At 47.7% G+C, this 27,704-nt stretch overlaps 1 protein-coding gene across 1 annotated transcript; it reads right to left on the bottom strand.

The window, feature by feature from the left end:
- Window positions 1-239: 239 nt before the first annotated feature.
- ASB1 (ankyrin repeat and SOCS box containing 1) lies at window positions 240-27,159 on the bottom strand. The gene is made up of 6 exons (XM_074968252.1): window positions 26,884-27,159; window positions 23,759-23,900; window positions 19,664-19,966; window positions 9,850-10,235; window positions 8,440-8,616; window positions 240-359 (listed from the first exon to the last, which is right to left on the bottom strand). The coding sequence occupies exons 1-5, from the start codon at window positions 27,002-27,004 to the stop codon at window positions 8,483-8,485; spliced, it is 1,086 nt and encodes a 361-aa protein (XP_074824353.1). The 5' UTR covers window positions 27,005-27,159; the 3' UTR covers window positions 240-359; window positions 8,440-8,482.
- Window positions 27,160-27,704: the final 545 nt, after the last annotated feature.

Genomic DNA, 27,704 nt, shown 5'->3' with positions numbered 1-27,704 from the left:
CCCTCGGGTGGTTAGAACAGAAGTTTGTGAGGCAGCTGAACGGTTTTAGCTCAGGCCGTAGAGACTTGTGCTTTTTAGAACCAGAAGTCCAAGGTTCAATACCCAGTGCCAGCACCTTCTCCAGGGTGCGGTGTCACCCTTTGGTTCATAAATGAGCACGCTGCAAGATGGCCGTTTTTCTTTTAAACATCTTTATTTGGTTACCATGTCCCCAGTTTCACCGCAGATGTCTCCTGTCCGCTCCCCGTTTCAACCTGACTCTCTTTAGAAGCTGTAGTTTGTCCTTGGAAAAAGCAGCAAAACGCTGAGCAACACCTGCAGGCATTTCCTGGAGCATCTGTGTGTTCTTATAGCAGTCACTGAAAAGAAGGGGTTAAAGAAGGTACTACAACCCCTTTCAGAGCTTCCTGCCACATGCCCATTTGCGTTGGAAGCAAATATTTCCATTCCAAAATATCCCTCCCTGCACAAGAGGGTTTCAGAACGGAATTGGAAATAGCTGACCCAACTTAGACCATGGTGAACTGACTTGAACCCAGCCTTGCTGTTGTCTTTGGAAGTGGTGGGGAGGCACACGTGGGAGCAACATCCCAGACAGCATTTATCGACAGCAGAATCCAGACAAGGCAGCGAAGTAAAGAAGAACGCAAAGATGAAATAATTCTCTTTCTTTAATGGCTGTGATTGTTCAAAATGTGTCTAGGTTCATTAGCCAATTTTCCAATCTCGTTACCATAACACAAGCTGCATTCCTAGCAAGGCCACACACTAATTGATACATAATATGCATGCGTCTATATATGCAATATACACTGTCGGGCTGTTTGATTTCCCACCTAGAATGATTTCTGGCTGGGGCAGAAGATACATGTTTGTTATGAGTTATTCATGCTATTCAGCCATTACTGTAGGACTCTATGCAACAAATGCCTTTGCAAAAGAGGTATTTTTCTGCTTATGAGAAAACAGTGAAATATGAGTTAAGGCGAAAATCTCTCTCTATATATAGTTATATAGAAATATATTGTACTACAGCTATACAATATACAGCTCACTCCCAATTAGCCAAATAGCATGGGCACACAGATTTTACTTGGGTAATTGGGAGCTCGGATAATCCAGAAGGCCAGAGCCATTCAGCAGGGGGTGGCCTTCTCAGTGGCCAACACTCATCCTCCTCCTCGCCGTCCTGGCCAGGGGGTTCTGTTCTATTATCCAAACCCATTCCTTACCTCCCAGCATGAGATACACACCCTCTGCAGCATGTATCTCATGCAGGGGAGAAAGGAAGGGATTTGGATAATGCAGAGGTTTGGACAATAAAGTTTTGAGAAAATGGGAGCATAGTGTATACATGTTATTACTCAGATTTCATAGTGGAAAATTATCGTTCCTTTGGTTGAAAAAAAAAAGTCAGCAGCTAGATCTAATGCCTGAAGCCACAGGCTGAGAATATCATTGACCCCTGGAAGTCACTTTTTCAATTCACAACTCAACAGTTTCCTCTAAAAATTTCAGGATATACGTATGCTTAACATTGCCCTTTTAAGCAAGGTTTGGCACCCTTGGTAGCAAACCTCCACAGGAAACCACTTTGGCACCTATCCTGCAAACACGCTTGTGCTTAACATTCTGAACATGAGAAGTCCCATTGACTTCAGCTCTTATCTGGCTGTCTCTCCACAAGGAAAGATGAGAATGGTTGGCGTTTTCAGAGAGGCAAGAGTCTCTGACTTCCAATGGGAATTGGGCACCTTCAGCTACCCAAGCCAGAAATGCCTCCTGCACATTATAGTTTTGATCCTCCAAACACCTGGTTAACTTTAAACATGTTTGGTTTCAATGGAACTACTCATGCATCAAATTAAGCATAGACCCAAGTGTTTGAGGCATCAGGGCCCTCAAGTTCAGACCTTCTTTAGAAAGAGAAATACAGGTAAGGTTTGATCACATCTCACCCATAATCCAGGTTGTCCTTTTTAGCAGTCAGAACAGGTAGGTGAAGATAACAGGGAGAGAAACCACTTACGATAGATATAAATAGAATTTTGTAAGCAAGTTGGGGCCAATGTGTCTTGCACACCCTGACTATCCTATTGGTCCTTACACATAAATATTGTATGGGAGGAGGACACTGCTTGATGTGTTGTTTTTATGGACAGGAGTAATGTTTCTGAGGAGAGGGTAGATGTGAGGGTTTATATGGTTAAAATTGTATCAGCTAGTAGTGCACCTTTAGTGGGTTGCTCACAAACATGTTGTATGTGACTGTCTTAGCTGAGTACACACTGGTCAATGGCTCAACTATTGACCTGTTAGGAAGGAAATAATGAAATACAATAACATGGTGCTGTATGACTTAGAAGGACTATAAGTCTTAGCACTAATTATGCTGTCAAGGCACACTGGGCTCAGATTTAATCACACTCCACAACAAGTAACTTCAATTGCTGAATTTGATCATACATCCAGCCATCAACCATCTTAGCTATCCAATCGTTTCAGTCATGGGCCAAATTCAACCCTAGCTCAGCTCTACAAAGTTACATCACAGTTGAATTTAGGGCTATTTTGAGGTTTTGTTCTTTCTATATCATAATGATGTTCCATCTCAGACCCTTCTTCCAACATCTCCTTTGGGGCCAGGTTTTTAAAGGTATCTAAGTGCCTAAAGATGCACATAGGATTCTACATAAGAACGGCCACACTGGGTCAGACCAAGGTCCATCTAGCCCAGTAACCTGTCCTCCGACAGTGGTAGGGTGACCAGACAGCAAATGTAAAAAATCCAGATGTGGGTGGGGGGGTAATAGGAGCCTATATAAGAAAAAAACCCAAAATCAGGACTGTCCCTATAAAATCGGGACATCTGGTCACCCTAGACAGTGGCCAATGCCAAGTGCCCCAGAGAGAATGAACAGAACATGTAATCATCAAGTGATCCATCCTCTGTCACCCATTCCCAGCATTCTAGTGGGATCTGCCAATCTGCTGGGGAGGCCTCCAAGGGGTGGAGCCTAAAGAACCTAAAGACTCTACAATACAGGTTGTCACTGCTCTAACTTTCCAAAAGCATGTGTCTGTCTATCCATCCACCTTCCCTCATTTCCTCCCTCCCTATCTATGGTTTTTAAAACACCCATCGCTCTGGTGTCTGAGGATCTACTCATCGCTAAAGCCACCCAAAATTCAGCAAAACCTAATCAACAGAAATTTGTTTTTCCTTTTCATCTCACATACTCAGATATTTGTTTGCAATGAAACAGCGAGCAGAGGCAATGCAGGACCCATCTTTATATACTTGCCATCTACTGCCGCCTTAGGCCAGACTGCATGGCTGCTAATCTGAAATCAAAAGGCCAATGATAAGGAACACTGAGGACTCTCTGTCCATTGCTCCCCTTTCTTCTAATCTACCTTCTTGCCAGAATGAACCGTTAATGCAGAGCCGTTAATACAAAGTAAGAATATCCAGCATTGCTTACCAAATTTGAACACAAACATTCATAGGATGAAATTCATAAGGACAAATGCAAAGTACAGCATTTAGGAAGGAACAATCAGTGGCACACATACAAAATGGGAAACGACTGCTTAGGAAGGAGTGCTGCGGAAAGGGATCTGGTGGTCACAGTTAAGGCTGCGAGTCTTTCACAGAGGTCACGGAAAGTCACGTGACTTCTGCAGCTGCAGCGGCTGACCCCAGGGCTGGCTGAGCAGCTGGGGTGGCCCCGTGGCCAGCCGCACTGGCTGCTGCTCCAGTGGCCCCAGGCAACTGGTCCTGGGCGCTGCCCCAGAGCAGCGGTAGCGCCCCACCCCAGGAGCATCAGCGACCGCCGGAGCACACACACCACAGCAGCAGTGTCTTCTGGAGGACCCCACTCCACACCCCGAGAACCTAAGATTTAGTCACCGGTATTTTTAGTAAAAGTCACAGGCAGGTCACTGGCCGTGATTTTTTGTTTATTGCACGTGACCTGTCTGTGACTTTTACTAAAAATACCGGTGACTAAATCATAGCCTTAGTCATTGTGGATCACACCCTAAATATGAGTCAACAGTGTTAACACTGTTGCAAGAAAAGAAAACAACATTCTGGGACGTATTAGCAGGAGTGTTGTAAGCAAGACATGAGAAGTAATTCTTCTGCTCTACTCCATGCTGATAAGGCCTCAACTGTATCCAGTTCTGGGCACCACATTTCAGGAAAGATGCAAACAAATTCCAGAGAAACTCCAGAGAAGAGCAACAGAAATGATTAAAGGTCTAGAAAGTATGAGCTGTGAGGGAAGATTGAAAAAAATGGGTTTGGAGAAGAGAATCATAGAATCATAGAATCATAGAATATCAGGGTTGGAAGGGACCCCAGAAGGTCATCTAGTCCAACCCCCTGCTCGAAGCAGGACCAATTCCCAGTTAAATCATCCCAGCCAGGGCTTTGTCAAGCCTGACCTTAAAAACCTCTAAGGAAGGAGATTCTACCACCTCCCTAGGTAACGCATTCCAGTGTTTCACCACCCTCTTAGTGAAAAAGTTTTTCCTAATATCCAATCTAAACCTCCCCCATTGCAACTTGAGACCATTACTCCTCGTTCTGTCATCTGCTACCATTGAGAACAGTCTAGAGCCATCCTCTTTGGAACCCCCTTTCAGGTAGTTGAAAGCAGCTATCAAATCCCCCCTCATTCTTCTCTTCTGCAGACTAAACAATCCCAGCTCCCTCAGCCTCTCTTCATAAGTCATGTGCTCTAGACCCCTAATCATTTTTGTTGCCCTTCGCTGGACTCTCTCCAATTTATCCACATCCTTCTTGTAGTGTGGGGCCCAAAACTGGACACAGTACTCCAGATGAGGCCTCATCAGTGTCGAATAGAGGGGAACAATCACATCCCTCGATCTGCTCGCTATGCCCCTACTTATACATCCCAAAATGCCATTGGCCTTCTTGGCAACAAGGGCACACTGTTGACTCATATCCAGCTTCTCGTCCACTGTCACCCCTAGGTCCTTTTCCGCAGAACTGCTGCCTAGCCATTCAGTCCCTAGTCTGTAGCGGTGCATTGGATTCTTCCATCCTAAGTGCAGGACCCTGCACTTATCCTTATTGAACCTCATCAGATTTCTTTTGGCCCAATCCTCCAATTTGTCTAGGTCCTTCTGTATCCTATCCCTCCCCTCCAGCGTATCTACCACTCCTCCCAGTTTAGTATCATCTGCAAATTTGCTGAGAGTGCAATCCACACCATCCTCCAGATCATTTATGAAGATATTGAACAAAACCGGCCCCAGGACCGACCCCTGGGGCACTCCACTTGACACCGGCTGCCAACTAGACATGGAGCCATTGATCACTACCCGTTGAGCCCGACAATCTAGCCAGCTTTCTACCCACCTTAAGACTGAGAGGGGACATGAGAACAGTTTTCAAGTACATAAAAGGTTATTATGAGGAGGAGGGAGAAAAATTGTTGTGGTCTAGATCAGTGGTTCTCAACCAGGTGTCCGGGACTCCTTGGAGGGGCCGCCAAGCTGGGCTGGCATTAGATTTGCTGGGGCCCAGGGCAGAAAGCTGAAGCCCCACTGCATGGGGCTCAAGCCCAGGGCTGAAGCTAAAGCCTGAGTAACTTAGCTTTACTGGGCCCCCTGTGGTTTGGGACCCCGGGTAATTGCCCTGCTTGCTACCCCCTAACACTGGCCCTGGCTTTTATAGGCAGAAAACCAGTTGGTGTGGCAGAGATGGTCCGTGGAGTTTTAAAAGCATGTTGGGGGTCCTCAGAGCGAAAAACGTTGAGAACCCCTGGTCTAGATAACACTCAGTCCTGCCACGAGTGCAGGGGACCGGACGAGATGACCTCTCGAGGTCCCTTCCAGTCCTACGATTCTAGATCCTGGTTGATGAGAAGTGGCAGTGAGTAAGAGTTGAGCAACTGATCTGCATCAATTAACTGGACTAGCTACGGAGAAGGAACGTTATTTAAATTAGCACCAAGACCTCTGCCTCTCTCTGTCTTTCACACTCCTCAGCCAACTCTCCACAACGGCTGAACTGCAGGCACTCAAGACAAAGAATGGTCTCCTCAGCCGCTTCACACTGGGTAAAAGGGCTGGATCAGAGTAAAAGCACGGTAACCACCCAGGGGCGGCTTTCTCTGGCACAGGCACTGCAGAAGACAGCCTCAAGGCTGCATTTCAAGAACCCCTCAAAACACCTGGTGTAGTGGGTGTGCAGAGGGTGGGGCTGGGAGGTGTTGCAGGGGATGGCTCGAAACCCAGTTTCCAGACAATTCCCTGTATAATGCTGGAGCCCCAAGAGTTGCATCCGATGAAGGGAGCTGTAGCTCACAAAAGCTTATGCTCAAATAAATTGGTTAGTCTCTAAGATGCCACAAGTCCTCCTTTTCTTTTTGAGAGATTGCTGTAATTTAGGCTCTTGGGACTGACTACATGACACAGGGGGCCTCCCGCAGCCCCTGCAACGGCCCAGGATTGGGAGGGCACAAAAGCGACTATAGCTTCCCCTCCCTTTGGGCTGCAGTTTGGTGCTGCACCCTCAGAGGTTCAGCACAGCATCTCACCCAAAGCATATACATAAATATAGTGTATAGAAATCAACAGCTAAACAAATGAGTAAAAGGGAGGGGGAACTTCTCCCCAGCTGTGGGACCACCTCATGGCAAACCTTGACACTCCACTGCTAGGAGCACCGCAGAGCACATACTGCGGGGCTCAGTGGGACAGGGCCCTCCTATCTGTTTTTAAAACATCCCTACACAAAGCATAGGAGAGGAAAGCACTCTAGGTGCTCTCCTTGGGACAGGGAGTCTCTTGTACGGATTGTATTGCGCCTAGTAGAATGTGGCCCCAATTTGTGATTGGAGCCCATTAGTCATTACTGCCACATAATAATAATTAATGGAGACACTAGAAACAAAGGGCGCCTTGGCAGAGCTGCCCAGCATTCTTCCATTGGGTGCAGTGTTACTCAGTCTTTATTCAAGATAAAACCAAGCAGCTCAGTCACACGGACACCCCAAGAAATTGTTCTGTCCACAGCAGAAGTAGGAAACACCTGATGATTGGGGAACATTCTATCTGACAATGATGCCAACATAGGATGGGCAGGGAAGGGTGGTACTAATGTCTATATGCGTGTGCCATGCTTTGCAAACTGCCGACACCTCCCCATCGATAACTGCCTACCTGGCTGTTGGAACACTGATAACATTTTAGTGGGGGTGGCATGTTTCTAAGCAATGAAAGCAGACTAGTATTTGGTTTGGTGGAGTTTCTTGAATGGAGTAACCCCACAGCAATTTACAAGCATGGAGTTAATTACCAGTAGCGTAGGGACACTACAGATACATTTACCAATTCATTCACTGAACAATAGCTCCCGTTCGTCCTTGGGTATTTCAACCAGCATCACTGTGCATGGAGCTGTTCATCAGAACACTGTCTTTTTGAGAAGTGCCATGGGAGTTTTCCGGTGGCCCACGGACATTAGAAACGTTAGCGTAATGCCTCATGAGAAGGCTGAGACGCACCACATTCACGAAGGAGCGGGACAGAGCATCTGAGCACAATCTCAGACTGACGCCTCCACAACTTGTAGCTGAGTGGGCTGCCTGCTAAACCACGCTGCCATGGTGAGTGTTATGTGCCTTCTCCACAGTCCCATTGAGAAACCACATGCTTTTCTTCTCTCTTATGGGTTTTCCCCTTCATGCCATGGCAGTGATTGCTATAGCTGGTCCAATCCCAGGCATTCATGTAATTGGAGACCTATTTTTCTGGTAGCCCACCCAGACCTATATATTTTTGGTAGCAGGTATGTCAGGACACCATATCACATCTAAGAGTGTTTTGAGGACACCTGCAGTTGCTCAGACCGGTTGGCTATCTCCTAGCCTTTTAGTAGTCCCATCTTGGGATTTCTAAATAACAAAAGCCAAGTGATCTGGCTTGGGACTCTGCTGCTACCTTGCAACAGCTAGGCACACACAAGCAATTTCATATTCTCCAGCGAACACACAGCACCAGACAAGAAACCCAATGCATTCACCCCAGAATGAGACACACAGCAAGTCAAAACACATCAACTTGCCATATGCACAATAGCAATTGTCAGCTCCTCAAGGGAGCAAGGTCGAAGTAAGGACAGCTGAAGCATGAGAAGATAATGGAACAGTACTGTTGTACACGCCCATTACTGATGAGGTCAGGGACTGCCTTTTGCATATAATAGGCAGATAAAAGCCCACCGCTTGAGTATGTACAAGTTCAGCATACGGTAGTGTTGCTAAAACCCAAGACAAGTTACAAGTAACAGCAACAGAGGTAGTGTCATAACAAATAACCTTATGCAAATAACCACAGGATATATCGTTCAAAACAGCACTGTGGGGAGGGGGCGATTGGCACCTGTTTTCATCAGCTTACTCATTTCTTACAGCAAACTGTCCCCAAAGCAGCTGATTGCATTCTAGCTCTGTTTGTGAAGTAAAAATTGTTTGATAGGGTCTGGGACTGGAAGAGCATGTATCAGATGCAGATGGTATTTGCCAAGTATCCTCCGCACGGCCACACGGCACAAAGACAATAAGCTCCTGGGGCAGCCTGCAATCAAAATAACAAAGGGGAAGAGAGAAAGGAATAAAAGAGCAGATGTAAATTGTTACTGGGCCAGATCTCCCTCGGGTGTAAATTGCCATAGCGCTAACCACTTCAGTGGAGCTATGCTGATTTATACCCCTGGGGATTGGCTCCCTCCCCACGCCCTTGTTCTATACCATAATAGAAATTCACTGTTAATTCTTGCAAGGATCAGACAATGCACTTTGCAAAAGCTCAGCACCCAGGGCAGGCAGGAGTGTGTCTGACACTAAGGCCTCTGGATCAGATCTTCAGCGGCGATAAAGCGGCATGACTCCACTGAAGTCAGTGGAGCTATGCCAATTTACACCTGGTTCTCTGTTTATGAGGGGAAATCTCCAGCTCCCCTGAATGCTTAGCACCAGTCGAGTCATTCTGGTTTTAAGTTACACACATTTTCTTTTTGAATTAAGCATCCCCGGCACATAAAAACAATTAATACTGGGTAGAGCTAGGACCTCTTCTCACGACCTGTCTGCAACGATGCCCTGCAAACCCATTCCCCTTCCCTGGCCTCTCTATTTCAGGTGAGAGGCGCAGGGTGCACTGTCCTCTTTGCCAGCTAAGCAGGGGTTGGATGGACATCACACCACTTCCTTAACCCTTTAGTTGCTACTTTTCAAGAGGACCATGACTTCAGCTGGCCACATGTTTGCTCCTCCCACCCCTGCTCCCGCTTCTTGCCACTGCTGCTTTGCTTCCCAGCCAGCATGCTGCAGCTGGAGACCTAGGCCAACTGGCCCGGATAATCAGGGCCAGACAGGTACTATAGGCTCAGGCCTAGGGCTCCGGCACCAGGACTTGGAAAATGGGATCAGAATCTCAGCTCTGATGTTTTCAAAGTTAAGTTTCTAGCCCTGTTGGACTCAAACAAGCTGGAAACATCACTTGAGTATAACTGAGGCCTGCCTGAGTTTGCAGGCAGCCTGAATCAAGAGCCCCAAGAGGCGCAGACTGCCCTATTGATCTTACCTCTGAAACCTGCTGCCAGCCCAAGGAGGGCTGGCACCATGCTCCAGGGGCAGAACCAAGACACAGGGGTGGGGTAAGGCGGGACCCATGTAGGGTGTGCCTAGGGCTCTGAACTGCCTTCAGTCAGCCCAAGCCACAAGCACCACAGCTATAGGGAAACCGTTTGCTGTGCTTCTCTCTTGGCAGCACGAGCAAGTCAGTGCCGAGGACTCGCCAGCCACTTACTCCTGGCTTCTTTGAACATCTGCAAGGCTTCTGGGTTGACTTTGACCCTTCCAGTCGAATCGGCAGCCAGGGCTTCTGACTTCACCAGGTTCAAGTTGGCTCCAAAGTCAATCAAAAGGTTGACAAAGGCTGGCTCGCAGCCGTGTCTCAAGACAGCATCCATCACGCAGACCGGGGAGCCCCTGGAGAAGCCCTGGATGTTGACAGGGCCGCAGCAGTTAAAATCGGGGTTGGCTCCAGCCTGGAGCAGCAGCTTGAAGCACTGGAGGTTGTGATAGGCAGCGCTGATGTACAGAGGGCAGACCACCAAGGAAGTGAGCGGGCGAGAGGAGGGGCTGGGGAGCCGTGAGGGCAAGTGGTGGTTGACGTCCACGTCAGCGCCATACCTGAGCATGAAAAAACAAAAGCCATCTTGGTACTGAGGCAGGCGGGTGCGGGTGCACAGGGCCTCCAGAGGGAAAATGCTTGAAAGCAATAACACGACTGCAACTCAGGTCCATGGAGAAGCTGGAAATCACTGAGAAGGCAGGAGAGCCCCACCACCACTAACCATCCAGGGCATACTTCTAGGATACTTTGCTGGCTGCCAGCCTCATAGTATCTGTGCATTTAGCCTCACACTCCGAATGGGGGCTGGGGGCAGTGTGATTATCTCCACTGTACAGGTGGGAACTGAGAGACTCCTTGCGAGAGTGGGTGGCCTAGCAATGGCTCTGCCAGCTTTACCCCCTTCCCACGCACAAGGGTTTTCTTGACAGCCATGCAGCACAAAGCAGCAGCAGCAGATGCCAGAATATGGCCTGTGAAGGATTCATGAATTGCAGGGACAAAGCAGAGGGCGTGTGTTAAACATTGACTTAAATGACAGGCTCACATTCCACAGGGGTAAATTTAGGCTCCTGAAAGTTGGGGAATTCTGGATCGCCTGCCAAAACACCCTACTCCTGGCCCCTTCCCTGCCCGACACAGAGAAGCCGACTGCATTGGGGAGGTGAGCACAGTGTATGTTGCGCTGGCCACTCTACAACTAGCCCAGTGGTGGCTATGACCGCTCTGGTGGCTGTTGGTCCCCAGGGACAGGAAAGCGGAGATGTGACTTAGAGACACTTGCCTCTCCCCGTCATAAGGGCTGTGCTGAGCATTGTCCTTACGCAGCTAAATATTCTGCCCTGAGTGACCAGTGTGTAAAATCGACCATTCATGATTTGGCTAGGGGATATGTAAATAGAATCATAGAATATCAGGGTTGGAAGGGACCTCAGGAGGTCATCTAGTCCAACCCACTGCTCAAAGCAGGACCAATCCCCAATTAAATCATCCCAGCCAGGGCTTTGTCAAGCCTGACCTTAAAAACTTCTAAGGAAGAAGATTCCACCACCTCTCTAGGTAACGCATTCCAGTGTTTCACCATGCTCCTAGTGAAAAAGTTTTTCCTAATATCCAACCTAAATCTCCCCCACTGCAACTTGAGACCATTACTCCTTGTTCTGTCATCTGCTACCACTGAGAACAGTCTAGAGCGATCCTCTTTGGAACCCCCTTTCAGGTAGTTGAAAGCAGCTATCAAATCCCCCCTCATTCTTCTCTTCCATAGACTAAACATCCCCAGTTCCCTCAGCCTCTTCTCATAAGTCATGTGTTCCAGTCCCCTAATCATTTTTGTTGCCCTCCGCTGGACTCTTTCCAATTTTTCCACATCCTTCTTGTAGTGTGGGGCCCAAAACTGGACACAGTACTCCAGATGAGGCCTCACCAGTGTCGAATAGAGGGGAACGATCACGTCCCTCGATCTGCTGGCAATGCCCCTACTTATACATCCCAAAATGCCATTGGCCTTCTTGGCAACAAGGGCACACTGTTGACTCATATCCAGCTTCTCGTCCACTCTAACCCCTAGGTCCTTTTCTGCAGAACTGTTGCCGAGCCATTCGGTCCCTAGTCTGTAGCGGTGCATTGGATTCTTCCATCCTAAGTGCAGGACTCTGCACTTGTCCTTGTTGAACCTCATCAGATTTCTTTTGGCCCAATCCTCCAATTTGTCTAGGGCCCTCTGTATCCTATCCCTACCCTCCAGTGTATCTACCTCTCCTCCCAGTTTAGTAATAACTCAGCTCCTCACTGAATGGGTACCAGATAGGCCCTAAAACAACTTCCCCCCCCGGGAGGAGATGAGTAGTTAATGTGTTAGCGCAAGCGCCCCTTACCTGTTGCAATCAAGGAAACTGAAACACAAATCTCTGCTAAACGGAGGAGTGTAACAAATTTCAAGAGTCTCACTTCAATGGGAACTCAAATAGTGGAAATCCAATCATAATGTCAAATGCTGGAGTTTCCCCCTGTACTCAGCAGTTTATGCTAAATAGATGTACCAAATTCCAGGCTTGTAGCAAATTTGGAACATATAAAATAATTATGTCAGTTAGTCAGCCATCCCCTGAGAACTATATTGTATTATCCTAAAATTAACTATTATGAGTTATGTCATTATAGATCACTTTTAACATCTATTCAGGTTGTTGGGTTTTTTTATTATGGTTGACAGCTGCCATCTTGGCCAATGCACCAGAGATGAACCATGGATCTTCAGAGCTGCTATTGCGTGAGCTAAACTGCTAATGCTTTCTCGGGAGGGCTGTAACAGACTCAGATACTGTGGACCCGGAACAGAGTGGGAACTGTAGAAGCCATTCACCAAGGGCTTACGGTTAGAGCTATGCAAATAACTGATTTTTCAATTCACCAGCTACACATGCCAAAAAATTGTAAAAGATCATTTTGATGAAATGTTTTCAATTTTTCAGCAAACCAAATAATAATAATTTTACAATCTTTTGCGTCATTTCTGGGTTTTTTTAACCTTTTCAAAAATAAAATAGATGTACAATTCAAAAAAAGAAGTCGTTCTGAATCAAAATGATTTGTTTAGAAATGTCAGAACATTTCGATTGTTTCAGATTTATTTTTTCTCCTGGTTTTTCTGACCGAAAAATATGGTGAATTTGACACAAATTTGCAAAATGTCTCAAATCTGCATTTTTCAGCAAAAGAAGGTTTTGTCCAAAAACTTTCATCCACCTCTCGGTAAAATGGAACAACACAATACAATTTAAGGGGCTAGTTCTCAGAAGCATTCTGCTTGGGTCTAGCTCTGCACTCATTGAGCTCAATGGATTTCAAAGAGAGCAGATACCCCAATGTCGAGCGCTTTTGAAAATCTCACCCTCGGTGTTTAGAATCGATGTTGTTATGCTATAGATGTTACTTTGAGAGTACAAGGCATGAAACTATACATTTTACATGTGTAGCCTGTGCACCTGAGTGGATCAAACACTGAGTGAACAGAAAATAGGAGGGTTTTTTCCCCTTTTTGCAAAAGCCTGCTGAAGAACAAGAAGAGCACAAAGAACATTTGCTCCCTTTAAAAATATTTACTTTGAAACACCATAACACCGCATTTGACTGAAAAGTAATAATAGCAACGTGTGCTATATGCAGTGCCGTACCCATACAGTATAGAGCACATGCTTCCCAAATGCTGCACTCGCACCCATTTTACATACCGTAAATGTTAAAAAAAAGCAGGGTGGGGGAAGAACAAGCCAACCTCTTTTAGCCATTTTTAATTGGTCCTTTGCAACAGCCAAGGATGGATCCTGGATAGAGGAGAAGTGTCGTGTTTCCCCTTCGGAGTAATACAATGCTCTTCCGCTCAGGAATAACTCTCCTGGGTTTGTAATCCGAGCATTCAGAGAATGAGGCTTTTCTGCTCTCCTGTATATTGTAGGATTCCTCTTTCTGGTTAATAAAACATTCTGGGCCAAATTCTGTCTAGATCTTTATGAAGCTCTCACTGAAATCAGTGGGTTTCTGGCCCTGCTGCTGCAAACATTTATCCATGTGCTTTAACTTTGAAGATATGAATAGGCCCACTAAAGTCAAGCATGTGCAGAACTATTTGCAAGATCAGGGGGCATTCAAGCACATCCAAGTGCTGAATTTGGCACTTTGTGCATATATATCCGCGCTCCTCTCCACGGCACAGCACAGAGACTGAGACCTCAGAGGATGACGGAGAGGTGGCTGCAGGCATGAGTGGAGAGGACAGGACGTTACGTGGTAACTTCCCCCAAACGCACACTGCAAAGTGGTCTCTGTCTCCTCCATAGTCACAACACAACAGCTCAGCTTTGCTTAGTGAAGGCTAAAGCTAAGAGAAGGGAGAAAGTAGCCGGGAACAGCAGCTCTCTGAAGAACTGTTCCCTTCTGAAAGAGGTTTTCAGTGTTCTGTGCTGAATTGAGGCCATACTGCATACAATGGTTTCATCCTAGAACGTTTACATTTAAATTGGGTTTCTAGGAAAATGGCAAAGGCTCGAAGCCAAGCAATGGGACTCCTCCCGTGAGTCAGGCCTGCAGGATTGGTTTCCTTCGCAACTAGCTGGTCAAAAATTCTCTCTTGAAACTGCTTCTCAGCAGAAAATTTGGTTTTCAATTAAATGAAATTTTTTGCAAAAAATCTCTGCATTCCACAGAAATGTTTGATTTTTTCATCAAAAACCCAAATGGCTGAAAACCAAAATCTTCTGGTCAAAACCGGAAATATTTCTATTTGGATTTGCTGCCACAGTGCCTCACTGCAGCTGTAGTCCAGTTTTCTCATGCCCAGTTTTCTTCTGTGGGCCAGATTCCCTGCCAAACTACATCTCTACGATGCACCATGGCCAGTGACTCCCATAATGCACCACCCTTTAGGGAGGGCAAATTTTTTCATGAAAAAAGCCATTTTCTGACCAACTCTGCTAAGTTATACTTTTTAAAACAAAATCAGTCAAACTTTTTAAAAGTTTGTAAGTACTGATACAATTCCCCATGACTTTGTCAGTTTAACACTGCCCTTAATGGAATAAACAGAATATATATCTCCTAATATCCTGGCTCTGCCCTCTATTAGACTAGAAGTATGATGCAATATCCCATCACAGGATGATTATGTAACAGGCTGTTAGGAAAGTAATCTATACGCCAGCCATATAATTGTAAATATTTCCACCAGTCTTACTATAAAAAACGGATTACCATTCCATAGCTACGTGTGTATTTACTATTAGTGGATAAAATTTACATATAATGTCCTATCAGCTCTTGCTTTTTGCCTGGTATTCTGGTTCAGCGATTGTAGCAGGTCACAGGACTTCAGGAATTGTAATTGTGCTACCATATGATTTAATAAACCAAATCCAGCAGAATCAATAGCAACTGTGGAGTTTGTAGGTTAACAGGAAGAACCGCATTGACTGATAATTAACTGGGAATAGGGTGTTTTGAAGAATATGAAAATGTATAATTACATCTTGGTAAAAAATGTCATTTTATTACATTTACCCTGTCAAGGAAAGAGTAACTTAGATCAATACTTTTAAGCTTCTACAGAGCTCTGTAAGTCAGGATTGTGTTTTAAAGTAAGCAATTCTGAATAGATCTATGAAATCCCTATTGAAAATTTTGGGCAAACTGACAATTTGGTATTAACTTAGCAGCCTTGGGAGAAACATTGCCTAATAAAAAGATATTGGACAAACTCCAGTTAATTTTTAATCCTGAAAGTTTTCCAGAATCATGCTTTTAAATTGCTGGCAAGGCATCTTTAGAGGCAGACGTATAAATCAATACATCAACTCCATCTGCTGAAATACCATTTGCTATGTTTTGTACTGTGCTAGCAAATATACTGCGGGAGATTCTTAGGAATGTAGCTAGTGGGTTCATTCTGATGTGTACACATGCAAAAGAGGAGAAAATTCAAGTTTATAGGGCCCAGTGCGAAGCGCATTCAGAGGCTATCAACCCTCCTGCTTCAGGGTTTAAGCCAACCTCTAAGTGCTGGGGGTAGGAGGAAACTTCACAGGGGTTTTCTCCCAAAGCAGCCTACTCTAGGGTTTCTTGCACCTTGCTTGGAAGCAGCTGGGACTGGCCACTCCTGGAGCCAGGATACTGGACAAGACAGTCCATAGCTGCTTTAGAGACTAACCAGTTTATTTGAGCATGAGCTTTCGTGAGAAGTGAGCTGTAGCTCACGAAAGCTCATGCTCAAATAAACTGGTTAGTCTCTAAGGTGCCACAAGTACTCCTTTTCTTTTTTCTTTTTACGAATACAGACTAACACGGCTGTTACTCTGAAACATAGCTGCTTTGCAACTTTCTGTACCAACACTTTGCATTAGAGGTGATCCCATGCCCCTGTGACTTCAGTGGGCCCATAATGAGCTAGGACCACGATTGTCAAAAAGCTGGGCTCCCAAATCCACCTTTGCTGCAGAGTTAACTTGGGCTTTTACTCTGGGGTTGCCCCAATCCCTCTTTCCCACACATACAGACCTCTCCCAGCTAACACTGGTGGTGCTTTCAGCCCAGACTAGCTGTCTTGTCCTGGGGCTATAGCCTAACGCCAGCCTAAGTGAGGCTTTCCCTTGGGTTTGTATCCCACCCACTTTGCACTGAGGATGCAGGCTATGTCACGTGACTGCTGATAGTCCTTCAATGACTTCCCACAATTCCCTTCGCATACCTAGAAGTTAGAAAAAAGTTCTCTCACTGGGAAAGAATCAAAGTGGCTCAGGTGACAGCAGCACAAAGAACCAGGTCCACGTCCCAGAAATCCTAGTTACGCTCATGGGGAGAGCAGCACCAGTGAAAACCCAGTAAGTCGGGTGTGGCTGCTCACATCCAGGTGAGACCAACCCTGGTGCTGCTCACCCCACTTAATTCTGTGGCGACGACAGATCCCAAATCATTTCAATAAGCAGGCTGATTTTCATAGGTGATGAGCACCTACAACCCCACTAAAGTCTGTGGGAGCTCCTAGGGGCTCCTTTGTGAATCAGACCACTTATCCAGGTATCTAAATACAGGTTTAGGAGCCTAAATGTGGGTACCTAGTTGTGGCCAGTTTGGGCCTCGGGCATTGTGCACAATTTCTAGGAACATAAAATAAGCATTGTATAGCGAAATCAAAGGTCATCATCCATCATTCTTATCATTAAATGTCGTATCTTATTGAAGTGCTTTGCACACAGACCAGAAGTCTTTGCCCAGGATTTATTTTGGTTTTATTGACCTTATAAAAGAAACTTCAAGCTCCTCGCAAAAATAGGCACCTAACTTCTCAGCTGATCTGCTACTTTGTAACTTTCTGTACCAACACTTTGCATTAGAGCTGATCACAAACTAGAAGTCAAAACAGCTTTCTGTTGGAAAATGCTTGGGGTTCTCAGCGGCACACCTGCTCTGAGCATTCGGTTCAAATCGCCTGTTGAAATCCCTTCTCAGACATAGGCCGGACTTGAACTAGGGGTCTCCTGAGTCCCAGGTGTGTGACCGAACCACTGATCATTGGTGGAGCTGGAGGCCCGGGGCAAGCCTAAGAAGAAAGGGCCAGCACTTTGAAGGTGGGGAGATGAGGTTTCACTCTAACGTGATGACAGATGGGGAGGTGGCGGAGGGATCCGAAGAGGGGAGCAACTGAGTGAGAGCAGTTGCACCAGAGGGGAGATTTTGGAAGCTGGACTGGAAGGACCCACCATGGAGCAGATGAGGGGAGTGCACAACCTGTGCGCTCCGTGAGTTTGAAGATAAACAGGGGGAGGGAGACAGAAGGCAGGACTAAAACAGAGTTTGTGAGGATAGAGGAGAGCAGGATACTTTTCTATTGTGAGGGGAAGGAGCCAGGGGAAAGGAAGGAGGCCAAGGGAGGTTAGGAGACATACAGGACACTCTCTTTCCTCCCTGGCTCTGGATGCCGTATCAAATCCATGGCACAAACTCAAAAGGTAATAACAAAATGTTTTTTAAGTACATCAGAAGCAGGAAGCCTGCTAAACAACCAGTGGGGCCCCTGGACGATCGAGATACAAAAGGAGCACTTAAAGACGATAAAGTAATCACAGAGAAACTAAATGAATTCTTTGCTTCAGTCTTCATGGCTGAGGATGTTAGGGAGATTCCCAAACCTGAGCCGTCTTTTGTAGGTGACAAATCTGAGGAATTGTCACAGACTGAAGTGTCACTAGAGGAGGTTTTGGAATTAATTGAGAAACTTAACAGTAACAAGTCACCGGGACCAGATGGCATTCACCCAAGAGTTCTGAAAGAACTCTAATGTGACACTGCGGAACTATTAACTATGGTTTGTAACCTGTCCTTTAAATCACCTACTGTACCCACTGACTGGAAGATAGCTAATGTAATGCCAATATTTAAGAAGGGCTCTACAGGTGATCCTGGCAATTACAGACCAGTAAGTCTAACATCAGTACCGGGCAAATTAGTTGAAACAATAGTAAAGAATAAAATTGTCAGACACACAGAAGAACATAAATTGTTGCACAAAAGTCAACATTGTTTCTGTAAAGGGAGATCGTGTCTTACTAATCTATTAGAGTTCTTTGATGGGGTCAACAAACATGTGGACAAGGGGGATCCAGTGGACATAGTGTACTTAGATTTCCAGAAAGCCTTTGATAAGGTCCCTCACCAAAGGCTCTTATGTAAATTAAGTTGTCATGGGATAAGAGGGAAGATACTTTCATGGATTGAGAACTGGTTAAAAGACAGGGAACAAAGGGTAGGAATAATTGGTAAATTTTCAGAATGGAGAGGGGTAACTAGTGGTGTTCCCCAAGGGTCAGTCCTAGGACCAATCCTATTCAACTTATTCATAAATGACCTGGAGAAAGGGGTAAACAGTGAGGTGGCAAAGTTTGCAGATGATACTAAACTGCTCAAGATAGTTAAGACCAAAGGAGACTGTGAAGAACTTCAAAAAGAGCTCACAAAACTAAGTGATTGGGCAACAAAATGGCAAATGAAATTTAATGTTGATTAACGTAACACACATTGGAAAAAATAACCCCAACTGTACATACAATATGATGGGGTCTAATTTATCTACAACTAATCAGGAGAAAGATGTTGGAGTCATCGTGAACAGTTCTCTGAAAACATCCACGCAGTGCACAGCGGCAGTCAGAAAAGCAAACGGGATATTAGGAATCATTAAAAAAGGGATAGAGAATAAGATGGAGAATATTTTATTGCCCTTATATAAATCCATGGTACGCCCACATCCTGAATACTACGTACAGATGTGGTCCCCACAACTTAAAAAAGATATGTTGGCATTGGAAAAGGTTCAGAAAAGGGCAACTAAAATGATTAGGGGTTTGGAACGGGTCCTATATGAGGAGAGATTAAAGAGGCTAGGACTTTTCAGCTTGGAAAAGAGGAGACTAAGGGGGGAGATGATAGAGGTATATAAAATCATGAGTGGTGTGGAGAAAGTGAATAAGGAAAAGTTATTCACTTGTTCCCATAATATAAGAACTAGGGGCCACCAAATGAAATTAATGGGTAGCAGGTTTAAAACAAATAAAAGGAAGTTCTTTTTTATTCAGCGCACAGCCAACCTGTGGAACTCCTTGCCTGAGGAGGTTGTGAAGGCTAGGACTATAACAGGGTTTAAAAGAGAACTGGATAAATTCATGGAGGTTAAGTCCATGAATGGCTATTAGCCAGGATGGGTAAGGAATGGTGTCCCTAGCCTCTGTTTGTCAGAGGGTGGAGATGGATGGCAGGAGAGAGATCACTTGATCATTATCTGTTAGGTTCACTCCCTCTGGGGCACCTGGCATTGGCCACTGTCAGTAGACAGGATAGTGGGCTGGATGGACCTTTGGTCTGACCCACTATGGCCGTTCTTATGTTCTTACCCCACAGACTGACCCTGAGCTGGGAAGGTAAGGGGACTGACTGTACTTGCCTTATCAGCTCTCTCAGGATGTCGGCCCTGCCCACGCGGGAGGTGTGGTACACAGGGGTGCTGCGATGGTGATGGCTCCCGTTGGGGTCTGCACCAGCTTCCAGCAGGATTTGGGCGCATTCCAGGTGCCCGTTCACCACGGCAACGTAGAGGGCTGTCTGCCCCTTCACATCCACCAGGTCAATCTCCGCCCCTTTCTGGAGGAGGAAATCCACACAGTTGCCATGGCCGGCGGTGGCAGCGATGCGCAGTGGGGTGCAGGGCAGCCAGCCGCAGCACCACACGGACTTCTCGTTGATTCGGCTGAGCGGGGGGGCAACAGAGCAGAGTTATCTGTCAACGCGCACGGCTTCTTCCGGGATACAGCCCTGCCTCCCCCCCGGACACACAATGGGTAAGCCAGAGGTATGGTGTGTGCCCTGGCCTCTTGAAGCCTCATCTAGTACCTTTATTACGGTAGCACCTAGAAGTGCCCACCAATACCAGGGCCCTATTGCACTGCATGTTGTAGGTACACATAACAAGGGGCAGCCACTGCCCCAGGGAACTTACAACCGAAGTAGACAAAGGAAGAATTATTAGCCTCATTGTACTGATGGGGAGGTGAAGCACAGAGCGGCGAAGTGGGCAGACAATGCAGAGCTGGGAGCTGAAGACAGATCACTGGCGTCCCAATTTAGCACTTTACCCACAAGAGCACCCTCCCGCTTGAAGAAAGAGCAAAGACAGAATATCCGTTCTTCCTTCCGAAGTGCAGGACTCTGCACTTGTCCTTGTTGAACCTCATCAGATTTCTTTTGGCCCAATCCTCCAATTTGTCTAGGTCACGCTGGACCCTATCTCTACCCTCCAGCGGATCTACCTCTCCCCGCAGCTTCGTGTCATCTGCGAACTTGCTGAGGGTGCAATTCATCCCATCATCCAGATCATTAATAAAGATGTTGAACAAAACCAGCCCCAGGGTGATCTGTTTCGACAAAGAAGATGTTGCATGTCTGCTTGTGGTGCAATAGTCTATGTTCCAGGGTGAAACCGAAATATGATTTCACTAGCAAAGCAGTCATTTACAAACCAGCTTTGCTAGCACCATCACAGCTGAAGTAGGTCTTTTCCCCCACTGCCAGGAAAGAGGTGAAAGTGTGCTGAGCACACACCGGGCTGTGAGCTGCAACAAGGACCCTGTGACTGTGCCAGAAGAGCAAAGGAGGGAGCAGGGGTGAGGAGGAAGGCAGGGAAGAGTTACAGAGTAACAGCCGTGTTAGTCTGTATTCGTAAAAAGAAAAAAGAAAAGGAGTACTTGTGGCACCTTAGAGACTAACCAGTTTATTTGAGCATGAGCTTTCGTGAGAAGTGAGTTGTAGCTCACGAAAGCTCATGCTCAAATAAATTGGTTAGTCTCTAAGGTGCCACAAGTACTCCTTTTCTTTTTTCTTTTTAGGGAAGAGTTAGTGACTGAGGCCAGGTCTCCCCGAGAAACATTTGCTTGTATGGCCGTGTCATGGATGCAAAGATTCCAAGGCCAGAAGGGAGGACTGTGATCATCTTGTCTGGTCTCCTTCATAATGCCAGGTCAGAGGACTTGCCTGGATGAACTAGGGCAGAGCTTTTAGAACAACCTCCAGTCTTGATTTTAAAATCACCAGTGATGGAGCATCCCCCACGCCGGTTGGTAAGTTGTTCCAATGGTTCATTACCCGGCCTGTTAAAACTATGCACCTTATTTCTAGTCTGAATTTGTCTTAGCTTCACCTTCCAGCCGTTGGACCAGACTATACTTTTGCCTGCGAAACTGAAGAGCCCATTATCAAATATTTGTTCCCCTCATGGGTCCTTAGAGAATATGATCAAGTCACCCCTTAATGAAGCTAAATAGATTGAGCTCCTTGAGTCTATTGCTCTAAAGCATGTTTTCCAACTTTAATCCTTCTCATGTCAGTTAGGGGCTGATTTTTTGCAACAATTCTTCTTTACAGGCAAAAGCCCTACTGTAGACACAGTTGTCCTGGCATAAAAGTGTCGATTTCACTCACTGAAGTGGTATAAGCGATCCCAGAAAAGGGACGCTGTATAAACCATATAGCTATCCCGGCAAAACTTTTCTGGCCTAGGCTAGGCCTCAGAGCGCAAGAGAGCACAGACACAGCAATGTCCTCAGTTGGCAGGCAGCGCAGCCCAGTGGCTAGGCCATTCACTTGGATGTTAGATGACCTGGGTGTTCTCAGCTCTGCCTCTCACCCAGTGCTTGAGTGAGTCACTTCACAGCTCCAGGCGTCAGTGCTCACATCTGTGCAATGGGGTAATAGTACTTCATCCCCCCACCCACACACACACACACTCACACTTGTTATTTCCCATCCTTAATCCAGGTTGTCTCTTTATATTGTAAATTCTTCAGGGGCAGGGAGTGTCTCTTGATAGGGGTTTGCATGGTGCCTGGCACAACAGGGCCTCTAAGCACGGCTGGAATATAAATAATAATCAAGTGAGGCTGATGGGCACAAGTAGGTGACAGGTGGAAACTTTATAAAACTTGGTGGGCCGAGTGACAAAAGGAATGCCCCGGAAATTTGCTAGGGACAAAGAAGTTCATTCTTAGAAGGGCTGGCTCATTCTGACTCTTGCTGAAAAGGCAATTTCAGGCGAGAGTTGTCATTATGCAGTTTACTCAGCAATGCAGGAAAATTAATTAAATATCCCAATGGCCACAGACATAGGCTGGGCCAAATTTTTAACATAGGGCGTTTCAGTTTTATATGTGATTGTAATCCCCTCTGCATGGTTTTGCCATTACACATAGACTTCTATTTCCCCATTATTTTATTTCCAGGCTGAGCTGAAGCATATTCACAAGCGGAGGCTGGATATTTATAACTGTACGTTACTCAGTTGAAATTTGCTTGGCGTGGGATTAGCCTGGGTAAATTCAGGTGTTACCCGAGCAGCCTCTGACCCGCAATACAAAGAGCCCGCTGGGTCCTGCCAAGCTGCTCTGTTAAAGCTGAGGAAGTGCTGAGCTCACTGTGCCCCGAGGGAACGGCTGATTACTGGGAAACACAGGAAGAAGCAGTCATCTTCCCTTCCCCCTGCGTTCCCAGGAGGGTCTGACGGTGGCCTCTGAATCTGTACGTTCAAAGATACCCTTTGTGCGTGAAAGGCATGAGGAACTCCGTGGTGCCGAGTGCTGGGATCAGGGTATCTGCTGAACCAGGGAAGCGGGCCAAGTGAGCTGATCGATCTGTGAACTGCCAGGTGTAGGAAATGTGCCAGAGCCACATCTCTGAAGACACTAGTACCTGCTAGCATTGGGGAGCAGATTTCCTATCACCCCTCCTTAGGAGAAGGCCTGACACTGGAGGGGGAGATCCGATCCCAGGCTTCACTCCCCCACTTTCTACACAAGAAGATCTGTCAATGCACAAGTTCTTCACCATTTCAGAACCAGCTTGCTGAAGATGGACAAGGCAGGGGAGGGTGGCGGGGGGGTGTTAGATTTTTCTAAACCTGTTTACCCCAGCCCCTGGAGCCCACTCATGGCCATGGCCATCTCGTGACCTGCTGTACACGGAACAGGCAAGTGATCTCTATGCAGCATCCCCACCAAGGAAAACACTCCCACAGGTGGCAAACGGGACAGCAGCCTCCGCTGAGAAGCCAAGGGAATACCACCGCTCTCTCATCCCTCCCAACAACCCCTTCGGCTCAGATTGGAGGGACAGACTTTGGCCCAGCTGCGAGGGTGCGACAGGCCACATTGCATATGCTCTATTAAAAAACCAAGGCCTGCATACAGCGTGAGAACCTAAAACCACTCTGACATATGCCAGGTGAAATTGGGTAGGTTAAGAGCTGCAGCGTCAGCTGGCAGTATGATGGGCCAGATGCCCAGCTGGCGTAAGTCGGCATGCCTCCACTGAAGGCCATGTGTGTGTGCTGATTTACACCTCTAGAGATCCAGTACCATTTCTCTCTATCGCAGACCCTGCCAAAAGGAAGCTTGCGTCAGACTCCCCATCCGAGCATCACTGAGTAGCGGGTGTTCCCAATACCCAGCCGCGAGGGGCGTGCCGGCAGAGCAGCAGGGGAAGCGAGGGTCACCTTTGGAAGCTCTCCTCCTGCAGCAAGCTCCGGAGCGTCTCCAGGTCCCCGACATAGGCAGCGTTGTGCAGCCTCATGTCTTCGCAGTGCTCAAGGGGGTGGTCACAGAACTGCTCCCTCAGCCACTCCTTCAGATTGCGACCTGCGCTGGAGAGAGGGTTGCTGTGTTAATCCTGGAGATGCCTGGATTCAACACCTACCCCATGGGCGCTACCTTGACCAATGCACCGGGGAACTCAAAGCAGAATTTGCTACAGCTTGAGCTGTCTGGAGCAAGGGTGCTAACTTGGGGTTATAAAATCTCCCATTCTCTGTGGTGCAGCCTACGGGGGGCTTTGTAATATTCTCCCCGGTGGGTTATGTCCCCTGGCAGTGTGAGGATCTGAGGTGACATACGGCAGCTGCCTCTACACACAGCAGACACTGAATGCTAGAGGCTTCACTAGCCAGAGCCAGCCACGCTCTAGGGGCATGAGGGGGGCTGTCTTCCAGGGAGAGACAATGCAACAGGGAGCACCCGGGGGAAGGCAGGGTGGGCAGCCTGTCTCCACAGAGCTGCCGCACGTTGACAGGACCACTGGCACAGCAGGAATGAGGGAGGGGACCAGTGTGTATGGCAGGGATATTCTGGGTGCGTCCAGTACCCAGTGCAATGGGGCACGCCGGTGGCTGGGGCCTTCAGGCCCTGCTGTGCTAGGCATAAGCGTCTCTCTGCACTGGCCCCCAGCTCTGGGATTTGCTGTGTATTGTTTTCGCCTTCCCATTTCCCTGGTGGTGTCATCTGTCCACTCCTCCTCCTTTCCCTTTCCCTGTCACCCTCCTCCCACTCCCGTTTCTCTTCCCCTCCCTCCCCTGGGCCTGCCCACCCAGCCCTTTTCCTGCCACGAGGGGGGGAAAGCCAAGCGCCTGAAGAGAGCCAGCTCTTTGCTGCCGAGTTAGGGAGGCCAGGTGAGCAGAGAGGTGGTGCCATAGGCAGCCGGGTGAGCCAGGGTGGCGGCTGTCTGTGCTGCTGTGTTGCAGCACTGGGAGACTTGAGAATCCTGGGAAAGTCCCTGGCTTTGGAAAGCCAAATGGAAGCTCAAATCAGGGCCTGGAAAACCAAAAGAGTCCTGCTTTTTGTGGGCTTCTGGTCACTCTACCCCAGAGGCCAAACCGTGCCCCTTCCCCTCCCCGCCATCACACCTTCCTGATTTCCCCTTGACCTTTCACCCGGCCATCCAAGCCTCCCAGCTGCCCCTCCCATGGCGATTCCTGCTTTCTTCAGCACGCTTGTGCCAAACGCTCAACCCACCGCCCCTGCTCCAGAAACAAGCGGTGCTTGGATACCCTTCCACGTCCAAAGCCCTCCCGAACAAGGCTCACAGTTAGCAGGTGTGAACAGCAACAATCACTGACAACACATGATGCAACCAGCCAGGCTGGTCACTAAGAATGGGTCCAAAGGTTTGGAATAAACAAGAATTGGCCTAACCCTCTGCCCACAGCTAAAACAAGTCCAAGCCAAAAATATTCCAATAACTGGTTGGCGTTTTATCCTCACAAATGCTGCCCGTCCTAGCTCCAGCCAGGATCGGAAGTGTAAAGTACCCAATGATGGTGCAAGATGCTGTCCTCCCCAGATTTGTAGAGCAATTTAGCAGACTCGGGAGGGTCTCATCATTTGAAGTGGTTTAGCTGAAGCAGCCAAAGCACTGGGGAGTTCTCTGAAACATCTGTGGTTCGCTTGTCAGTAAATATTACCTCCAGAAAAACTAAAAGGGAAACATCTAGTTGCAACCTTAACTATGCGGTGCTGTCACATGCGCCAGAATTTTCAGAAGAGCTCGGCTCCCGTTTAGGCAGCAATACACACGGTCCGTTTTTATCAGCACTTCAGCACACTGGGGCCAAGGTCTCCTGAAGAATGTGGCCAGAGGTGTCTGTCACAAGGGCAGCCGCTGGGTGCTGAGCACTTTGGGTAAATGGGAGCTGCTGGGCTCTTTTGACAGCTTGGCTCCAGTTGTGGATGCTGCTGAGCGCTTGAAAATGCAACTTGAGGTGGCTCAGCCTGTCCTTTTCAAACACATGTGAACATAAGAACAGCCATCCTGGGTCAGACCAAGGGTCCATCTAGCCCAGTGTCCTGTCTTCCGACAGTGGCCAATGCCAGGTGCCCCAGAGGGAATGAACAGAACAGGTCATCATCAAGTGATCCATCCTTGTGGCTCATTCCCAGCTTCTGGCACTGTGTGATGCACTGTGTAGCAAGCATACAATAAACATGTGAGATGGACAATGCTAACAGGGCTCTGATGATAGTCGAGTATCTCTCCATGTTAGAAAACCACGACGGTTCCATGAGGTGTCTTTAATCGTGTAGCCAACCAGCCCTTGGGGAGAGAGCTGCAGACATTAAGTACATTTAATTTGAGAGGCAACTGGTAGACTTAAAATGGCAGCTCAAAAAGGGAAAATAGCAGAGTGATTTAATATCAGAGCTTAATTTGTGCCAGGGCTGAGCCCTGGCACCTTTAGGCCTGGCAGCTCATAGCCCTGGCACCTCTGGGCTTGCTTCATCTGTTATGAATGTAAAAAAACTGCTCGAACCACGGCACCTCTTTCATTACAAATTAAGCACTATTTCATATCCCTGCACACACGGAGATCACACCCGCACACACTGGACTAGCGGCATAAACCGCCTGCTTCTCGTCCAGTTATGTGGACTTGTACTTCCTTAAGAGAATGACAACTGCCTGGGAACAGAACAGAGACACAGACCACGGGGTCTGCAAAGTCCCTTTTGTGGTGCTGCTCACACGTCCCTCTGGAAAACCCTACACAAATCCGAGAGCCCCCTGAATGGCCTGCGTTCCTGAACATCCCGTAGCTTACAGTGAGAGAATGCACTTCCCTGCCCCCAGCCTCCCACCCCCACCACACCACCCTGCCCCCAAAAAGAGACCAGGGGGCACTCCAGAGTGTTCCCCCCCCCAGTTCATTGCCAGGGAAGCAGAGCCTTGTAAAGTACAGCCCCCCCTACCCCAGGCAGCGCCACAGGAAAGGAGGGATGGCTGCAGCTTGAGACTGCTCTGGTGGCTACAGCCCCTCTGCTGATGCTCCTGGCTGGGCTTTCCTTACGTTACCTGCATTTCCATCAGTGGCACCGAAGGTGGCACCGTGACTGTCACTGCTCTGGGCTTCCAGGCCAGCCCCAGTTTCTCTTTGCAGGGAACCAGGACTGTTGGGGTAGCTTCCTTCAGCCATCTGGCCCACTCTTCTACACCGCAGCCCCCCAGCCGCTCCCTGCCCTCCCTCCAGGGGCTCCCCAGGGCACTCCCTACACTGAGCTGCCCCTGGCACAGGAACCACAAACAGGCTGAAGCTGGCATGTCATTTCTCTGGCCTGGCCTGGGAACACTGTGAGCGCTGCACACTGTCCCACCCTCCCCGGATCCGATTGGTGAGGGCCATGGCTCTCTGCTTCCTGCTTCTAGTTAAGGTGGTTTGGGCTGTCAACACTGAACCAGAGCAGGGAAGCAATTCCTCCTTTGCAAGGGAAACAGGCTGGCTTCTCTCCCCCAAAAGGGCAGACCTCCGGAAGCTGAAATAGCCTGTCATTCGCAGGAGCATGCCCTCATCCCAAACAGAGGAGTCTGCGGAGAGGAGGGCCGAAGAAAGAGTGAAAGGGGAAGTTTGTGATAATAGGATCCACAGTCTATAGCACTGTCCAAGTGATCACAACAGCCGTGAGACAAGTTGGTTCCTGTGTCAGTCAGTCAGAACACAATAGCCCAATTGTTGGTTCGTTTTTCTGCAGCCCCAGCTTTCCGGCTAACCACATCTCGCTCCCTTCCATATGGGCCTGAGGCAGCCAGCATTGAAATCGCTCCGGCTGACTCTCTTTAGATCCCCTGTCCGCTTCCTGTGGAGGGAGCAGGGTGTAGTTTGGCTAGAAATCCAACCA

This window comes from Natator depressus, chromosome 11 (genome assembly GCF_965152275.1).
Source record: "Natator depressus isolate rNatDep1 chromosome 11, rNatDep2.hap1, whole genome shotgun sequence".
NCBI lineage: Eukaryota > Metazoa > Chordata > Testudines > Cheloniidae > Natator > Natator depressus.
The sequence above is the reverse complement of the archived record's forward strand: the minus strand, read 5'-3'. Positions and strand labels throughout refer to the sequence as shown.

What these genes read in the sequence shown, in the direction of transcription:
- ASB1 (XM_074968252.1), bottom strand. Translation starts at nt 27,004, where the DNA reads ATGGCTGAAGGAAGCTACCCCAACAGTCCTGGTTCCCTGCAAAGAGAA. An exon ending in TGCCACTGATGGAAATGCAG is followed by an intron (nt 23,901 to 26,883) that starts GTAACGTAAGGA and finishes TCTCCAGCGCAG; the next exon opens with GTCGCAATCTGAAGGAGTGG. An exon ending in GATGTTCAAAGAAGCCAGGA is followed by an intron (nt 8,617 to 9,849) that starts GTAAGTGGCTGG and finishes TTTTGATTGCAG; the next exon opens with GCTGCCCCAGGAGCTTATTG.